The 19,360-nt window shown below is 40.1% G+C and overlaps 2 protein-coding genes across 13 annotated transcripts in view; one reads left to right on the top strand and one right to left on the bottom strand.

The window, feature by feature from the left end:
- The window catches only part of LOC26535169 (protein argonaute-3), a 157,050-nt gene extending 144,845 nt beyond the window's left edge, over nt 1-12,205 (bottom strand). For 2 of the 12 annotated variants that reach the window (XR_005562065.2, XM_039377352.2), the window contains exons 1-3: nt 10,613-10,746; nt 10,171-10,555; nt 8,030-9,441 (exon numbers count right to left, since the gene is read on the bottom strand). Coding sequence is in view for 11 of the 12 variants with exons in the window: in XM_039377352.2 (XP_039233286.1) it covers nt 8,030-9,441; nt 10,171-10,555; nt 10,613-10,651 (1,836 nt within the window). In the remaining variant the exon portion in view is untranslated. The other 10 variants (XM_039377347.2, XM_039377349.2, XM_039377345.2 and 7 more) reach the window with 10 other exon arrangements.
- Nucleotides 635-1,187, top strand: LOC120322290. The gene has a single exon (XM_039377357.1). It carries the CDS (start codon nt 749-751, stop codon nt 1,082-1,084), a length of 336 nt encoding a protein of 111 aa, XP_039233291.1. The 5' UTR covers nt 635-748; the 3' UTR covers nt 1,085-1,187.
- Nucleotides 12,206-19,360: the final 7,155 nt, after the last annotated feature.

Genomic DNA, 19,360 nt, shown 5'->3' with positions numbered 1-19,360 from the left:
TTTTCATTTTTGTATTAGTCTTGTAAATTTCTATCGGTTTGCCTAAAAACTTTTTGCCACGCCCACTCTAACGCCCACAAACCGCCAAAAACTGTTAGTTTTTAAGGGCCTCATTCGCACTTTCACTAACTGAGTAAGGGGTATCAGATAGTCGGGGACTCGACTATAGCGTTAGAGTGGGCGTGGCAAAAAATTTGTGGTCAATCGAGACAAATTTACCAGACTAACAAAAATATCGAAACATTTCCCAAAAGTGTGGGCATGGCAGCTTTGGGCGGTTTGTGGGCGTGGCAACATGAATCAACAAACTTGCGCTGCGTCTATGTCTCTGAAGTATGTATGTATACTTAATTTGAGATTCTAGCTCTAATAGTTCCTGAGATCTCGACGTTCATACGGACGGACAGACGAACGGACATGGCCAGATCGACTCGGGTATAGATCCTGATCAAGAATATATATGTCGGAGAAGGAAATGTTATTTTAAAATGAGCGCCTTATCGATGGTTAACTTGCTTACGATACTAATCGATAGGACGGTTTGTATTTGGTTGTGAGATCTTGACATACAAAAAGATCGAGTGTGGCCCTGGTTTAGCGTGGTAGTTCTTCTCTAAGAAAAACGTTAAGAAGAAACACACGAGCAGCGGATCAATTGGAAAAGCTACCAAGGGACTCGCTACACAATTATAGAATAACTTTTAGCACTCCGTCATCAGAAGTGATATTGTACTTTCGTCTACTAACCATGGAAGACCAACTGCGCATCTTGATGGAGCACCAAAGCCAAAGTTTCCTGGAATTGGCAAAAACTCTGCAAGCGTCGGTACGAGAACAGGCACAAACTTGCGTCGTCACATTGCCGAAATTTAACGCCGACATTCCTGGCGCCGACGCTACTCAATGGTGTGCTACGGTTGACATTATTTTGGTTGAAAAACCGCTGGAAGGCAGTGCTCTAACATTGGCCTTAACAAAATCGTTGGAAGGAAGCGCGTCCCAATGGCTTTCTGAAGTGTGCTATGCAAGCGTGACTAGCCGCCATGTTTTTGCAGTTATTAAACAGACGCCCCGGCAACAGTGAATGCCTTGTGATATACAGTGGCGTGCAAGTATGAGTACATGTTTGCAACTTTTGACTGTTCGCCTAAATAAAAAAGGTATTAGTTAAGCAAATGAACCCAAAATTTTACTGTTGATTCTTTGATTATTTATTTACAAATTCGTAAAAAAAAAATAACAATAATTTAATTCTTTTCGTTAGGAAAAAAATAAAATTTAAATTAACTCGCATGTACTCACTTATGCTCAATTTGAATTTTTCAACAAAAGCTTATCTTTTAGTACTTAGTCCGAAGACCCTTAATTCTGATAACACTTTTTATTCGATTTGGAATACTTTCCACCAGATTTTGAACAATTTCCTTCGGAATAGCTTTCCATTCTTGCTGGATTCGTTGCCGCAACTCGTGTTGGTTTGCTGCAACCGATTCGGATTGTCCCAATCGTCTTTTCACAATCGACCACAAATTTTCGATTGGATTGAGATCAGGACTCTGAGCTGGCCACTCCATTAACTTAAAATCTTGATTTCCGATCCATTCCTTCACGATTTTGGACGTGTGTTTCGGATTTCCATCTTGCTGGAATGTGATATGAATCTCATTATAAACGCATTTGTCAACAAAATCGCAAAGATGGGTCTGCAGAATATCTAAATAGTCCTCTTTTTTCATAGTTCCTTCTATTTTCTTTATTGGTCCAATGCTCCACCAGGTAAAAGAGCTCCAGACCATGACATTTCCTCCTCCTTGTTTTACTGTTTCCTGTAGGTGCCGTCTTTGCAGCGACTCTGCAGGCTTTTTCCAACAATATTGTTTTCCGTCCGACTGGTATCGATTGAATTTTGATTCATCAGACCATATAACTTTTTTCCAGTCGTCCACTTGCCAATTTTTATGTGCCTTCGCAAATTTTAGCCGTGCTTTTATATTTTTATCGGACAAGGCCGGTTTCTTTTTTTTTAATTCGGAAACGAATCCAATACGCTTAAGTGCTCGACACGCTGTCCACTGGCTGACAGGCTTGCCTATAGCTGCAGACGCATCCTTGGGTCTACAATTGTTATCCTTTTTAATATTTTGCATCATTAGCCGCGCATCTGCATCGGTCAACAATCGACGTGGACTTCTTCTTTGAATTTTGGGTACCGCGTTTTGCCTTTTTTGAACACGAATGGCTGCTGATTGGCTTATATTTAACTTCCCAGCTATTATACGCGTCGAAAATCCATTTTCAGTAAGTTTATCACTGAATCTTCAACATTTATTGGCAATTTCTTCATATTATTTGTATTAATAGTTAAGAGCCAAAAACACGTGGAGATTCGTACCTTTTTGGTTGAAAGCTTTTATATTTATACTTTTATATTAAACTTTCTTAAAAACAAACGGTAAATTCTAAAATTAAACTTTCAGTTGAATGAGCTGTCCAACTTTTGTTGAAAAATTCAAATTGAGCATAATTGAGTACATGCGAGTTAATTTAAATTTTATTTTTTTCCTAACGAAAAGAATTAAATTATTGTTATTTTTTTTTTACGAATTTGTAAATAAATAATCAAAGAATCAACAGTAAAATTTTGGGTTCATTTGCTTAACTAATACCTTTTTTATTTAGGCGAACAGTCAAAAGTTGCAAACATGTACTCATACTTGCACGCCACTGTACGCTAGTCGCATGGTGACTTCGCTTGTTAACAAGTGGAAGGGCTTGGATGCTGAGAGGATTGCGGTGTCCGTGGTTTTGGGACATTTGTCCAACTGTGACCGCCGAGTGCAAAGAATTGCATACACTGCCGAGATCAAAAATAGACGTGACCTACAGGCTGAGTTGCAGGTCTTCGCTTTTGACAAGCGCACACTTCATTCTGGAAATGAGGAATCTGGAGCAAAGCGAGCTAAGTTTGCGTCACTGATGTGCCATCTTTGCGGAAAGATGGGGCACAAAATGATTGATTGCCGAAACAAGAAGCAGAGCGCCGGCATGTCGAGACAGGATCAACGAGGAAGCCAACCATTTCAGCAGCATTTTAAAGACAATATAACTTGCTATCGTTGCCAGGAGCAAGGTCATATAGCCTTACAATGCCCTAAAAATATGACAGGCGGTGGAGCTGGATTGCGGAACGAAAAGAGAGCTGAGCTGTGCGTGGTGGATGAACCGAAGACAAGTAGCTGTTACGAGGTGAGGACTTTCCAATCTTTTTCGATTCTGGAGCAGAGTGCTCTTTGGTTAAAGAGAGTTTTGCAGAGAAGCTAAGCGGTAAAAAAGTAAATAACGTAGTAAGCTTGAAAGGTATTGGAAATGCAAATGTTTGTAGTACAATGCAGATTGATAACAATATTCTTATTAATGGAAATAGTTTAAGTGTAACATTTCATGTTGTACCCGATGACTGTATGTCAAATAATATTGTACTGGGACGAGAAGTGTTGGCTCAGGGATATGCTGCAGTAGTATCTTGTAAAAGGGTTGAAATAATTAAGGATAAAACAAAAACTGTTAATACGTGCTCTAAATTCATAGACAACTCATTTGATATAATAGAAAGCAATGTATATGGAGAAAACATAAACGAAATAATATTATTGTTAAAATCCCACTCAGATTCTTTTATACAGGGTACGTCTCAGACTCGCGTCAATTCTGGTAAAAAAGCAAATTCGATTGATTGATCAGACCAAAACGGTACAGAGAAGACCATATAGATTGAGTCCCAGCGAGAGAGATGTAGTTCGACACGAAGTTCAAGAATTGTTAGATTGCAAGGTTATCAGACCGAGTAGCTCCCCTTTTGCGAGCCCCGTTTTATTGGTGAAGAAGAAGAATGGATCAGCCAGACTTTGCGTGGATTATAGAGAATTGAATTCCAATACAGTTGCCGACAAGTTTCCCTTGCCTTTAATATCTGATCAGATAGCCAGGCTGCGCGGTGCAAAGTTTTTCACCTGCTTAGACATGGCAAGTGGATATTACCAAATTCCTATGCATCCGAACTCTGTCGAATATACGGCATTCGTCACCCCTGATGGACAGTACGAGTTCCTGTCGATGCCATTCGGACTCAAGAATGCACCGTCAGTTTTTCAAAAAGCGGTCATAAAGGCCTTGGGTGATCTCGCCTATTCGTATGTCATTGTGTATATGGACGACATAATGATTGTAGCTCCAACCAAGGAATTGGCACTTGAAAGACTAAAAATTGTTTTGGATATTTTATCAAAGGCTGGATTCTCATTTAATGTTGAAAAATGTTTCTTTTTACGGACTTCTGTCCAATATTTAGGATTTGAATACTCGCAAGGTGGAATCTCTGAATGCTTTGCCCCCTCCGAGGTCTGTAACAACATTGAGGCAGTTTATTGGGCTAGCATCGTACTTTCGACAGTTTGTTCCCGGATTTTCTCAGCTAATGAAGCCTTTATATTTTCTCACCTCAGAGAAAAATAAGTTTGAGTGGAATACAGAACACGAGGCAATTCGAAGAAAAATTATTCACATTCTTACAAATAAACCAGTCTTAATTATCTTTGACCCGCAGTATCCAATCGAATTGCATACCGATGCCAGTGCAGTCGGATATTATGCTATACTCTTACACAGAATTGAAAATAAACCGTATGTAGTGGAATATTTTAGCAAGACAACAAGTGTATGTGAATCCAAATATACCTCATATGAGTTGGAAACACTTGCCGTGGTTATTGCTGTTAAGCATTTTCGGCACTACTTACATGGCAGAAAGTTTGTAATATACACTGACTGTAATTCGTTAAAATCATCACGAAATAAGATTGAGTTGTTGCCTAGAGTCTATCGCTGGTGGGCTTATTTGCAGACCTTCGATTTTGATATACAGTATAGGAAAGGCAAGCGTATGGCCCACGCTGATTTCTTTTCCAGAAATCCACTTCCTCCGGAAAATTCCCCTGAATATGCAAAGGTCGTTGAAAAGCGAATCGAATTAACTGAAGTATCTGAGGATTGTATTCGTGCAGAGCAACAGAAAGATCAAGATATTGTAGAAATCATTACCAAGTTGAACGATGATGAATTACCATTCGAGCTGTCTAAGACATATGATTTGAGAGGTGGAGTTTTGTATAGAGTGATACAAAGAAATGGCAAGACGCTGTGTTTGCCAGTAGTGCCTCGCGGATTTAGATGGTCGGTTATTAACCAAGTACATGAATCCATAATGCATCTGGGCTGGGAGAAAACACTCGACAAGGTATACGATTACTATTGGTTTGAGGGCATGGCCAAATACGTTCGAAGATTTGTTGAAAATTGCATAACGTGCAGAGTTTCCAAATCATCCTCTGGGAAAGTACAAATGGAATTACATCCTATTCCCAAAATAAACGTTCCATGGCATACTATCCACATAGACATAACAGGCAAGCTTAGTGGTAAAAGCGATCGTAAGGAATATGTAATTGTACAGATCGATGCATTTACCAAGTACGTTTATCTTTACCACACTTTCACATTAAGTGCAGAAAGTTGTGTAATGGCGTTGAAATCATCAATTTCTTTGTTTGGAGTCCCTATTCGTATTGTGGCTGATCAGGGAAGAAGTTTCACAGGCGCCAAGTTTGTTGAATTTTGCTCTTACCAAAACATAAAACTACATTTAATAGCAACAGGAGCAAGCCGAGGTAATGGCCAGGTTGAAAGGGTTATGAGTACCTTAAAAAATTTATTGACAGCTGTTGAAACAAGTTCTAGATCTTGGCAAGAGGCATTGGGTGACGTGCAGTTAGCTATTAATTGTACTGCTAATAAGATAACCAAAGCGAGCCCGTTAGAATTATTATTGGGAAAGGTTGCTCGTCCTTTAGGTCTGGTTCCAATTCATGATCCAGAAACAGAAATAGATTTGACCAAGATAAGAACTCAAGCTTTAGAAAATATAGAGAGATCGGCAAAGTATGAGAAGGAAAGATTTGATAAAGGCAGAGCTAAGGTAGTAAAATTTAGTGTTGGAGATTTTGTGTTGCTTAATAATAGTGAGAGAAACCAGACTAAATTAGATGCTAAATATAGAGGTCCATTTGAGATTACAGAAGTATTGGATAATGACAGATATACATTAAAAAGTGTGAAGGGTAATAGACGTTATAAGTATGCGCATGAAAGATTGAGAAGATTGCCAAATGGGCAGGTGCCAAGCGAGCTGGAGATCGATGTTAGCCCGTCAGAGGAAGCTGTTGAAAGAGACAGTAGTGAAGCCGTTGAAAGAGACGGTATGGAAGCTGTTGAAAGAGACAGTAGTGAAGCCGTTGAAAGAGACGGTATGGAAGCTGTTGAAAGAGACAGTAGTGAAGCCGTTGAAAGAGACGGTATGGTTGATGAAAGAGAAAGTGAATGGAGATGTTGAAATAGAGAGTAGAATGGCGGAAGGTGTATGGAAGTACACAGTTGTCGATGGCTACGTGGCGGTACCTGACCCTAGAGTGGTATTATAATGATGTTATTGTTTGGAAAGAAAATAAAAAAAAAAAGAGAATGATTAAAAGTTGAGATTAAAGAAGAGAGAAATTAAGTAAGAAATGAAACGAATGAAGTGAATTGAATTCAAATTAGTTGAACTATGGAGATAAAAATTTAAAGAATTATTTAAAGAAAGATTTGAGTTGTATTATGAAAAGTTAAGGAATACTTTGATTTGAAATATGAAAAAAAAATTAAAAAAGATCTTTAAAGAACTTGAAGTATTAGAACAAATGATGAAGTCTAACGTTGGTTAATGTAAAATAAAGATTATGTTAAAGGAAAACAACGATGTTTATGACTAAGATTAAGAATGGCCGTGTCGGAGAAGAAAATGTTATTTTGAAATGAGCGCCTTATCGATGGTTAACTTGCTTACGATACTAATCGATAGGACATTCTGGGACAAAGTTTCAGTAGTCAGGGGGCCTCTTCTTAATGCGGAGCTCTCGGCTTCATATATTTTACTCATGAAAAGGCTGGTAGCATTGTCAATATCCACCGCCTCCCGGATTTGCATATTGACCTCACTCAATTGTTCCAGATGCGTTTTGAAAACCTTTGTGTCAGCATTAAAGGCTAGTGGCCGTGGTACTCGTTGTGTTTTTTTTAAAGGCGTAGCATGCAAAACAGTTAGGAGAGACAGATGGTCTGAGTTATACAAGTCTGTCTTTGTGTATCTATCCTGCCAATACCATGTTCACTGGTTACAAAGAAATCAAAGGCTGATGGTGTAATCAATGAGTTGTAGGAATAAAAGTAGGCTCACCCTTAACTAGTATTGAATATTGCCCATGTGCAATGACTTCTTGTATCGTTTTACCCCTAGCGCAGGATCTTGAGTTTCCCAACCATGCATGCTTCGTATTGTAGTCACCACCAGCAAATGTTAGAATAAAAAGCGAATATATGTTTCCACACACGCAGTCGACCTGATGAGCGCGACGTTTAAGTTGATTGAGACGCTTGAGGAAGTCAAACCAAAACCAAAATAACCAAAACATTTTAAAGAAAGAACTTAATCTGAATAAATGTCCAGGATTTGATCTAATAACTCCTATGATGATTATTGAGCTTTCATACTGCGCTCTATTTTCTTGCTCTTTAACTCTATTCCAAAACAAGAAGGTATGTGTGGAGATCCCCGACTATCAGGCAGTGAAAAAGCGGACGAAAAGTTTTAACATTTTGTGGAATGTTGGTTAAAAATATTAAAATAAAAATGTTGGCGTGCTAGTTTTGTCTTGCTTGTGGACATATAAAAAAATATTCAGAAGTTTTTAGATTTAAAAAGTTTTTAAGTTTTTTAAAATTAAACTTTTTATGGTTAAAACTTTTGTAAAACATGGTGATTTTAGAATAAATTTATGTGTGTATACAAGTATTACATAGGAAGTTATATATTATTTATGTTAGACACAACTTTTAGTGCGAACTAAATTCTTAAGTAATAAGTATTAAAATAATTTACCTGTGATGGTATGGGAATTTCCGAGCAACATATTTTTTTTATTGCAGAATAACGATCATCTCTACTGTTATGACAAATGCATACGACTATTTGCGCATTCGTTGTTATATTTCGTCGCAGTGCTTGAATGTAAGCATCTATTCGGTCATGATCCAAAGAAATCATTGTTGGTATAGAAATGTTCATACCAAGTGACTTACAACTTTGCTTCATGTTGTCGAGCAAGTTATTTGCAGCTCGCATATCATTTCTTAAATGTATAATAATCCATTTACTCAGATGAACTACTTCCAACATTTCGTTGCTCACAGCATATTTGGAGAACTCTGCAGTTTTTCCGGCCGACACTGTCATTTTTGAAAAACATATCTGCTCTATGTCCATTTGACGTCCAGCTATCTTGTTGGAATTATTCGTTAATCCAAGTCCCCAGCTATTTAGGACATCTTTTGCGGCGGGTGTCCTTGAAACATTTTCGTAAAACTTATTTAACGCCGTTTGTCGTTGATTTGGCGAAACTCTTGTAAATGCAGCAATCTCGCGCATTAACTTGTTATCTGACCGTACTTCATCCCGCAGCCCAGTAAGATAACATAATTCTGGAATTAAACAAAACTGAACATTTTCCTTTTCGGCTGGAGTTGTTCTTGATTTCTTTATACTATGAAGCAATGGTTGATTAACGTCTTTTATGTTTATGTTGTGATATTGTCTATAATATTCAACGTAACTTGTGCAGACAGTTTTAATTTGAAACTGACTTTTTGGATTTTGATCAAAACAAATCTCATTTATTTTATACGTACGATTGTTATACCTAGTTAACACAATATTTCCAACCAACATTTTTCTAGCGGATTCTTGGTAATGCTCTATATTTTGCTGATAAAGATCGACCAACATTTCCAGAACAGTTTTTCGACAAAGTATACGATGCGAAACGTCGCAGCATAGCATTAAACCACCTTTATATTCGTCAACGGCTGTAACATATCCAGGCCAAACTTCTAACTTTGCCAGTGGTACTATTTTTGGTCGCAAAGGATCAAAATGCTTGCGATCTAATTTAACATAATTTAATGTTTTCATAACTCTATCGAATAAAATATTATATAACTTCGTGCAGTTTCTCATATCCTCTTTTTTTTTGAATAAAATGCGAATCTGTAACTCAGCATCTTCGACTTTTGAAACAAATACAGTCATCTTATTTGGCAATAAAATAGGTAAATATAGAGTTGTGCCGTCAAATGTTTTGGTTCCTCCGAGCTTATCCTTATGTTCGTTTAAATATTTAATTCTTAAATGAACCGAATCAATTGGAGGAAAAAAACGCACTTCGTAATTAAAAATTCCCTTGGATACATCCGTTGTTAGCTTCAAGTAATTACAATAAATATTAACAGACGAACCTGAAAAATAGATTTAATTATTTATTTTTATGTAAAACGATAAGGTACGGATAAATAAGCGAATTAAGAATCCTTGTTGAGTAAATAGTATGTTAAAAAAAGCATTTTCGATCTGGCCATGTCCGTCTGTCCGTCCGTATGAACGTCGAGATCTCTGGAACTATACAAGCCAGAAAGAGATTCAACATTCAAACTCGTTGCTACACCCACAATCCGCTCAAATCTGTCTTGCCCACACTTTTAAAAAATACGTTGATATTTCTTCATTTTGTTGTTAGTCTGGTAAATTTCTCTCGATTGGCGCCCAATCTATAGCCCACAAACTGCCGACTTTCAGTGTTAAAATGTCTCTTCCGCACTTCCACTAGCTGAGTACCGGGTATCAGATAATCGGGGAACTCGACTACAGCGTTCTTTCTTGTTTTACTTATAAATGTTTTTGTCAATCGATATGTCTAATTACACAAATTACCATAAATGGAACCGCAGCCAGGATGAGTAGAGCGGGTATCCAAGGAAGTCGATTATAGCGGTCTTTTGTTTTTTTACTTAATTGTTTTAATTTAGAAAATATAATATTTCTATCTTTATCAACCAAGAAATAACATTGAAAATTTATTGAAAGTAAATTATCTTAATTTAAAAATGACAAAGGGTTTTAACTTAAATTGGATTCGATTGATTTGCGCTGGAATGTAAATATAACGGCCATATCTTTTTGGAATGTACCTTTTGATCCGTGAACTATATCTGGAAAAAATAATCCATTTTTTAAAGCAATTGCTTCCAATTCGGACTTCTTTGAGTTTTCGATAATGTTTTCCTTTGAGTTTATCAATTCAGTTGTTATAAATTGTTCTGATGTAGGCCGATCTTTTTTTAAAGTGTGTATAAGCTTAGCACGTCCCCGACCGACCGAAATGTTTACATGTTGAAGAGTGGTTATAAGATCAGTTTCAATATTATGGCCTGACAGAAAACATTCCCCACTTGTTTCAGAATTCTCAAAGTCCAAGCCACTGTCGATTTCATAATCTTCACTTGAATTTGATATTTCCATATTGCGAGCATTATTATTAAATAAACTCAACAAGTTTCCTCTTCCAGACATGATCTAAACAAAAAAAACAGAATTAAAAATAAATGTTTCAGAATGTCAAAAGATATATACATATGTACAATATTGGCGATCAGAGTTATGACAAGCCATAACTTTAGAAATAATAATTCAGCAAGGCTGTGTACATCAAACAATGTTTTCATGTGTTGTCGGTAGTCTTTCTCGACTCTTGCGACTGTTGATCAGCAGCAATAGCAACGAAAATCAAAAGCAGCAAACAGTCGAAGGCGCCGACTTATGCGACTGCTGACGACTTCCGAAAGTCGTCAAAAACAACAGCAAAGCAGAAAGCTAAAAAACAAAAAACGGCGACTGCTGCTGATTTTTGATATTCGTCGCTGCGTGATTTTTACTTATGCTTTGACTGCGACTTCTGATTTTTCAGAAGCAGAAGCAATTGTTCACTTTCTGATATCGCTCGCAGCAGAAGCAGTGAAAAGCAAAAATATTGCGACTTTTGCTAATTCGACTGCAGCTTTTCAAACACTGCTTTTTACAGAATGGGAATGAACGCTTTGGTATTAGATCTTTTGTAAAGGAGAAAGACAACGTAGCATGTAGTCGTTTTTTTGTACGCGCAGAAGCTTTAACAGCTGATTTCTTTGTTGGGGCGCCGTCTATTTAAATTTATAATATGCTGCACTGAAAGATTTTGAATGCGAGCATTTAATATTATTGTAATATTCGGACTTTCAGAAAAAAAGGGTTTTGGCCAGAAAAAGTGGGTAAATTTCCCATAGTGCGACGTCTTGTTAGCCAAAACACTTCGATGCATGGCTGATTTTATATTAGGAGCCAACAGTCTTAGGAGATCGAGCCCGATGTTTTTCTGATGACCGTCCGCACGCTGCTGTTTCCAGCACTGTTCTTTCCACAACAGTTAAATTCAAATGAAAAATTCAAAGGGAGAAATCTTCACGGGTGTGAGGATTTAAAAGTTACGACAATTTCATTAAATTTCTCACTCAAATTACTTTTAAATTCGTAAGAATTCCGTTCTTAGAATATCTATTCTAGATGCTTCTTTAAGTTCATCGATCACATTTCTCACTCAAATTACTTTTAAATTCGTAAAAATTCCGTTCTTAGAATATCTATTCTAGATGCTTCTTTAAGTTCATCGATCACATCACATCTACCAGCGCCCCAAAACAGCGGGAAGATGAACACAAAACAAATTACCGATTAGTCCGTTACCTGTATAATGTGCGCACGCTGAAGAACAACTGAACAGCAGAATGAGTCAAAAGTACAAGCGCTAGCTTAATAGAGAAATATGTATATATTTTTTGGTATTACCTACGAAATATTTCGACTCTCCAGTTCCTTTGAGATTTACGTACCACAGCAAGAAACTAAACAGACTCTGCAGGGGGCATTTGCAAAATCTACGATTCTTATGCTATCGATCACAATATTTTTGGTCAGCTTGAACAGTATTCAATGCCAATCTGTCAACTTTAGTATCATATAGACACGGAATTGTAAAAAGGCCTGAACTCTAAATATTTCGTATTGTATTTCGTATTGAATTTTCTCGCGTTACTCAGCAAGTAGAAGTGTCATTAACGTAATTTAAAATGATGTTGACACAGTAAAATAATTTGACACATTAAAGGGGAAAGTATAGTTAGTGTTAAAGTGGGCGTGGAAACGGTTTAAAACAAAATTGCGCAGCGTAGACGTCACTGGAATCAACATTCTAGCTATTGTGGTTCCTGAAAACACAGAGTTCATACTTGATAAATTCTATCAACTGATCAAGTTTGCTCTTTTACCATATAAAAATGAATAGTGAAATAGCGACTAATTTCAATTATCTGGGCTGGGTTTGATTATGCATATATTGATTGAGATATGGTTGAGATATTGGTGAAAATAGTAATGTTAAGCAGCCGGCCAAACCAAATTTAGTGTACATATAGATGTTGAATTTGTAAAAAGTTAACGGTGAGCGATAATTATAGTGTGTCCATTTTGCTGCTTTCAGTTTATGAAAAAAAAAACATTTAAAGAGGTTGACTTTAATGTAGTCATAACATTATTTATGGGATGACATGGGACGGCAAAAAATTGGTACTTTACTTGAATAAAAAACATGAATGTAAGTGCGACCTGCTCAGGTCTAGCCACTCTCCTCGATCGTTTCTCACCAGAAACGAAAGCGGAAAAAAATAAACCGTTCAGCTTTATCTGTAATTGGCCCGTTTCTCGTAGAGTAAAAGGTTTTATACGTTGAAAAGTATAAAACAGGCAGAATGAAGCGTTTCCGACTATATTAATTATATATATAATGGATAAGGATCAATAGCCGAGTCTATCTGGCCATGTCCGTCTGACCGAGTCAACTGAACGTCGTGATCTCAGGAACTATAGAAGCTAGAGAGATTTAGTAGACGCACTCTAACACCCACAAACCGTCCAAAACTGAAACGCCCACACTTTTGAAAACTATCTTCTCAATTTTTCATTTGTTATTAGTCTTGTAAGTTTCTATCGATTTGCCAAACATCATTTTGCCACACCCACAAACCGCCCAAACTTTAAAGAAATAAGTTAATATTTTTTAACATTTTTGTTTGTCGTTTCCAAAAAATGTTTGCCACGGTCACTCTATCGTCCACAAACCGCCAAAAACATTTGTTGAAATATCTTGTTCGCACTTACACCAGCTGAGTAACGAGTATCAGTTAGTCGGCCATACCATTCTCTCTTGTTTTTTATTTTGTGCGCTGGTAATACGGGCACACCCCCGTAGAGACGCCGTGGCGTGTATCGTATGGACCCAAACGCAATAAAGAATATGCGATATAGAATATAGATCATACTCAGTCATTCACTGCACATACCTGGGTGTCTAAATTCAATTGCAAGATCTAGACGCCTTGCCTCACCTCAGATAGAAGCTCGTAAGCAGCTTAACGACCGACGAAGTCTTCTTCCAGATGGAGACGAAGTCGTCAAATTACCCCTCAAATGTATCCGTTGTGGCAACTCTCAGCAGCTTACTATAGTGTGATCGAACTCGATAGCTTACACGAGTATCGAGATCGAGAAAGGCCTTCTCTGGGCGAATCTATCATCACTATTCTCGACGACCACGGCATCTTTCGCTGCTTCTTAGCGTTTGCCTCTTACACGCGCCAATTTGTTATAAATAATATAATCAGTCTATGTAAATCCGTGAATAAATACTACAACTTATTTCTGTGTACGATACACATTTAATTGGTGACCCCGACGTGATTTACTATAAACCTACACTCGAAAATTTGCATAAATTTTGGCAACCAACGACGCTATGGAAGACGACGCCGACCTTTTCCACGATCCCGTTGCTTGTGTTCCCGACACTGCAATAAACCGCGTGGCTGTAAAAATATCACCGTTTTGGCCCAAGCACCCCAAAGGATTTTATCCTACGATGCGTCCAAGCAATACGCCAAGCTACTTCACGAATACCGAGATCTCGCAACGATCAATTCAAACAGGCTGTTAATAACATCCATTTTATCATGACAAACGGCCCTCCCACTCACGCTCGTGCACGACGACTGGCTGCAGACAAACCCAAAGCAGCGCAGAGCGAGTTTTCCCATCTTTTGGATAAAGGAATATGTCGTCCCTCAAAAAGCAACTGGTCAAGCCCTTTACACATGGTAAGGAATGCGTCCATGCGGAGACTACCGAGCACTAAACAACTTAACAGTGCCTGATCGATATCCGATTCCGTACATACTGGATGTCCCATGTAGTGAGGAGGGGGGGTGGGGCGTTGGGGCAAGTGGAAGTTGCCGGAAGTTGTTGTAATAGGCTTTTTTTTTTATGTGGAAGGATACTTTCTAAGTGTAAGAAAAGCATTTCAGAGAGGAAGTTTTTGTATGGCCATGGTCTCGTCATGGGTGGGGTTTGAACTGACGACCCTGTGGTCAGCAGGTAGTTGCGCTATCCACTACACCACGAGGCCCCGCATTCTATACGGTAAGAATATATTTTCTAAAATCGACAAGCAAAAACATATCATCAGATTCCTGTCGAGCCGCAAGATATTCCCAAACAGCCGTTATCACGCCTTTTAGGTTATTCGAATTCTTCTACATGACGTTCGGCTTGCGAAATGCAGCGCACACTTTTCAACGGTACATAAACGACGTCATACAGGGCCTCGATTTTGCTTTCGCATACATCGATGACATTTTGATCGCTTCAGCGCAACACGAGACGCACCTCCGCATAGTCCTCGACCGCCTCCGAAAGGCACAACTCACCGTGATCTTCGAAAAGTGTCAGTTCGGAAACTCGGAACTTACGTTCCTGGGTCATGACATCAGCCAGAACAGTTTAAAACCATCTGAATCTAAAGTGGAAGCCATTCGTCACTTTAAAAACCGTTTATCGCTAAGGATCTGAAAAAATTTCTGGGTATGATCAACTTCTATCGGCCGTTTATCCCACGTGCTTCTGATAATCAACACATACTCCAGACATTAATCCAAGGTAAAAAAATAACGACAAAACTGCAATACTCTGGTCTACAGAAGCCGATCACTCATTCGACCCCTGTACGTTTCTGAACTACATGGCACTTGAGCATTTGTCTCAAGTAACGTTGACCACCGATGCATCGGACGGCGCTATGAGTGCCGTGTTACATAATATAGTCAACGGACAAACACAGCCACTGGGTTTCTTCTCCAAGAAATTTTCATCGGGGAAAAGAAGTACAGCACATACGATAGAGAGCTCACCGCTATTTATCAGGCCATTCTGCATTTCAAGTACGCACTGCAGGGCAGAAATCTTCACCGACCATTGTATTGCCACGTTAACAATAAACAGGTACGCCCGTTCGTGTCCAGGTGCCTACGCCCAACGGTAGTCCAAGGCCTGCACTTGTTATGCCATCCAGGAGTTAAGGCAACGAACTAATTGTTTAGCAAGCACTGTGTTTGCCCTCGCATGGCAAAAGATGTCGCCAAAATCGTACGTTCTTGTATCCCGTGCCAAAAAACCAATATCCAGCGTCACACCAAATCGCCACTTGGACAGTATGCAGCATGCGACGCTCGCTTCAAGCACATCAATATAAATATCGTTGGCCCACCATTTACATCACAGCATAGTCAGTTGCCAGTGCACTGATTTCTGGCTGGTTCGCGCTCTATGGAATCCCGCTCCACCTCCTCGAATACAGTAACAAAGGAAAACACCAATCGCTCAACCTGCCACGCAGGTATCGAGATCTGAACGACGAGTCTTTATTCCAGCGAGATACCTTTCCCAACTGGTACTCTTGGAGGGGTTACTGTGGCAACTACCAGCAGCTTACTATAGTGTGATCGAACTCGATAGCTTACACGAGTATCGAGATCGAGAGAGGCCTTCTCTAGGAGGATTCATATAATCCGTCTATGTAAATCCGTGAATAAATACTAAAACTTATTTCTGTGTACGATACACATTAAACCGTTAATCTATGCTTTAGCCCGTGGGCATCACCGTAAAGAATACTTACCCACAACCGAGGATAAATGACATCTTGACAACGATTCATGGCACCCACTGGTTCTCACAGCGAGAGAACTCTTTGAATTTGACGTGTGACTTTTCGGCATAACCAACGCGCCAGCTACCTTTGAGCGTTGGATGGACTATTATCCGGCTGTGCTTAGAAATCCACATTGGTTTGCACTCTCATACGGCAAAAGACCATTTGGATCTCTTGATGCACGCCGTCGATGAAAGCTAAGTCACCGAAAATATAATTTCTTGAGATCGGAAAATTGTTGACTGGCAACCATTTCGAAATGGAAGGAAAGGGCGATTCTTCGTGGGACTTTGTTCGTACGGTCACAAACGGTTCACGTTGACTTCGATACGTTAGAAATTAAGCTCATGAGCTATCTTTTCTAACGTTTCCCGCTTCACAGGAGATATTCATCCTCGACAAAGACGTGTTAAACCATGGTTCAGAGCGTGTGCACCATAGCGTATATTTTTTTGACCAAATAAATTAAGGTTGCGGTTGAGAGTGAGAGGTGAGATTTCTGAATACCGTTCTAATAATAAGTGGGATATTTATATATATTTTTAAGTGTAAATTTAAAGTATATTTGTTGTAAGAAATTTGTAAGAAATTAAAATTTGTAAAAAATTAAACTTTCGCTATAGGCAACGCCAATGCGTCAGTGTTTAATTATTTGCCTATCCGTCACCATTTTTCTTTTAAATTTGCATTCAATTGTAGAACGTGAAAAGTAATGTTTGGAAAATTTTTTAAAATAATCTAATATAAGAAAAAATAAAAATGTAATATTACAGATTTTTCTGGATTTAAATGTATGGAAATTCTTCGCCGATTTGTATGGAAAATTCCCCGGGGTTCCTCGAGGATTCCTGGGGACTTCCTAGGGATTCCTTAGAGAATTCTTAGGGAGTGGTACTGAAGGGGTACATAAATTCGTAAAAAGTTGTGTAACAGGCAGAAAAAAACGTTTCCGACCATATAAAGTATATATATTCTTGATCAGGATCAACAGCCAAGACGATCTGGTCATGTCTGTCTGTCCGTCCGTATGCACGTCGAGATCTCAGGAACCATAAAAGCTAGAAAGTTGAGATTAGGCATGCAGACTTTAGAGACATAGACGCAGCGCAAGTTTGTTGACCCATGTTGCCAAGCCCACTCTAACGCCTACAAGCCGCCCAAAATGCCACATGTGCTTATATTCTTGCACATTTTTATTAATCTTGAAAATTTTCTTTTGATTGCCAAAATTCTTTTTGCCGTACCTACAAACCGCCAAAAACTGTCAGTGCTGATATTCCTCCATCGCACTTTCACTAGCTGAGGAACAGGTATCAGATAGTCGAAAAAATCGACTATGCGTTCTCTCTTGTTTTTTTATATTTTGTTACGTACACCCTATTTGTAAGATCATAAGACTTTGAATATTCACATATAAAACCTGCCAGAATCTAATACAGGGGAAGGGGTACAACCAAAGACTGATGACCGGAGTTGTCCAGAGATAGCTCTAAGCCGGTATAAAAAGATCTCAGCCCCCCAATCAACAATCATTCTCGGTAGTTCAATTCTCAGGAATCCATTCTCCGGAGTTCTATTCTCAGGCGGTGTCATATTCGGGTGAAGACCGTCTTAAGAAACAAAGACTTCGGTCCAAAGTAAAGTGTCGAGAGGATCGAAGAACCAATCCTGCGCAAAATCCCAGGATAGCAGGTCTTGAACTGAAAGGATTAAGGGCCGGCAAAAGGAATAGTCCCGAGGAAAGACCTACAATCCAAGGAGATATGTGAAAAGGAGTGGGCGGATTGACTTCCAAGATAAGTTGACTTCTGAATGGTTGTTGTTGCTGTTGCGGCTGCTGCTGATAATTTCCTCCAGAAATGAAAAAAAGTCACGGGCTCGACTTCAGTTTTGCACTTTATTCTCGCACTTGTAAATTAAGACTAACTTAAAACTAACATTTCGAGTACCGCGGGACCGCGGAGTGGTGAATAGATCGAGAGGAGAGAGGGAGAGCGCGAGGAGAGAAGGAGAGCGCGAGCAGCGGTGCTTGCGAGCCGTGGAGGAGCTTTACACTGCTTACACTGCCGCTCAGTTGTTTGCGCCCTTCTGGCGTGAACATTCTCCCCCCCCTTGCGTAGGCAAAGGTATCCCTGGCCGGCTAGACAGCAGGATCGGCCTCTTCATTCCGTGCACGCTCCAGAAACGGTCCATCCGAACACCGTGTTCTGCGCGACGGGCAACCCATCCTCAATCTTTAGGAACCCCGGTTGGATCAGATTGGCATATACATCTGATCCCAACACGAGGGAGATGGTGGCCGGCCGGTGGAAGCGCTCGTCCGCGAGACGAACACCGTCAAATTTGGCCCTTGCGGCGTCGCTCAGAGCTCGGATGGGTGTCCGGATCCTTAGACTGGGTTCGATCTTCAGGACGACGTTGAGTCGGAAGGTGCTTGTTCGGGACCGGAGTGTCACCGAGCAGACCTCGTCGTCTCCCAGCCGGGTGATGGGCAGCCGGAACGCAGCCGCCAACGACCGGTCGATGCTGCTCACCGGCATGCATGGGTCGATCATGGCGCCGGTCTCGAAAGTCTTCGAGCCCGTGTCCAGCACGACGACGGCTGTAGGCAGGATGGGGACAGCCTTCTGCTGCCCCGTTGCCACCGACGGAGACGCGACGGAGACCTTCGGACGCGGGCGATTGTTGGCGACTGGGGCTGGTGGCGGAGTGCCGGAAATCTGGACCGGACGAGGTGCAGCGGGATGGCGCTCTCTGCGCGTCGGAGCTGGTAGCGCTGCCGGGGTCGGAGCGGGGAGGACCTCGTGCATGTGGAGTAGTGTGTGGTGGTCTCCTCCACACTTCTTGCATCCGTCTTGGCTGCGGCAGTCTCCTCCTGAGTGCTGATGGGCGAGGCAGTTCGAGCAGTACTTATTAATAAGCACTGCCCGAAGGCGCTTTTCAGCGCTCAGTTTGTGGAACCTCTTGCACTTCCGAAGAGGATGGATTCCAGAGCAGACTCGGCAGCGGTAGGATTTAATACCTCGAGTACGTCTGCTCTCCAACGACTGCGTGGCACGAGGACGAGGAGCCATTATTGTAGGAAGTGAATAGTAAGTCTGCCAATAAAATAAATAAAAAGCTTAGTATGAGCCGACTACTATTTGGGCCCCGGAATGGGGGAAGTGCCCTAATCCCTAGGAACGGAGGACTCTTTGTCCTCCATCCGTAGAAGAATAACCTTGTGGATAGGGCGTTTTATGGTGCCGCGA

Source organism: Drosophila yakuba, unplaced genomic scaffold (genome assembly GCF_016746365.2).
Source record: "Drosophila yakuba strain Tai18E2 unplaced genomic scaffold, Prin_Dyak_Tai18E2_2.1 Segkk50_quiver_pilon_scaf, whole genome shotgun sequence".
Classification (NCBI taxonomy): Eukaryota; Metazoa; Arthropoda; class Insecta; order Diptera; family Drosophilidae; genus Drosophila; species Drosophila yakuba.
The sequence above is the reverse complement of the archived record's forward strand: the minus strand, read 5'-3'. Positions and strand labels throughout refer to the sequence as shown.

Bases quoted from the DNA above. Each gene is read 5' to 3' on its own strand.
- LOC120322290 (XM_039377357.1), top strand. From the start codon at position 749: ATGGAAGACCAACTGCGCATCTTGATGGAGCACCAAAGCCAAAGTTTC.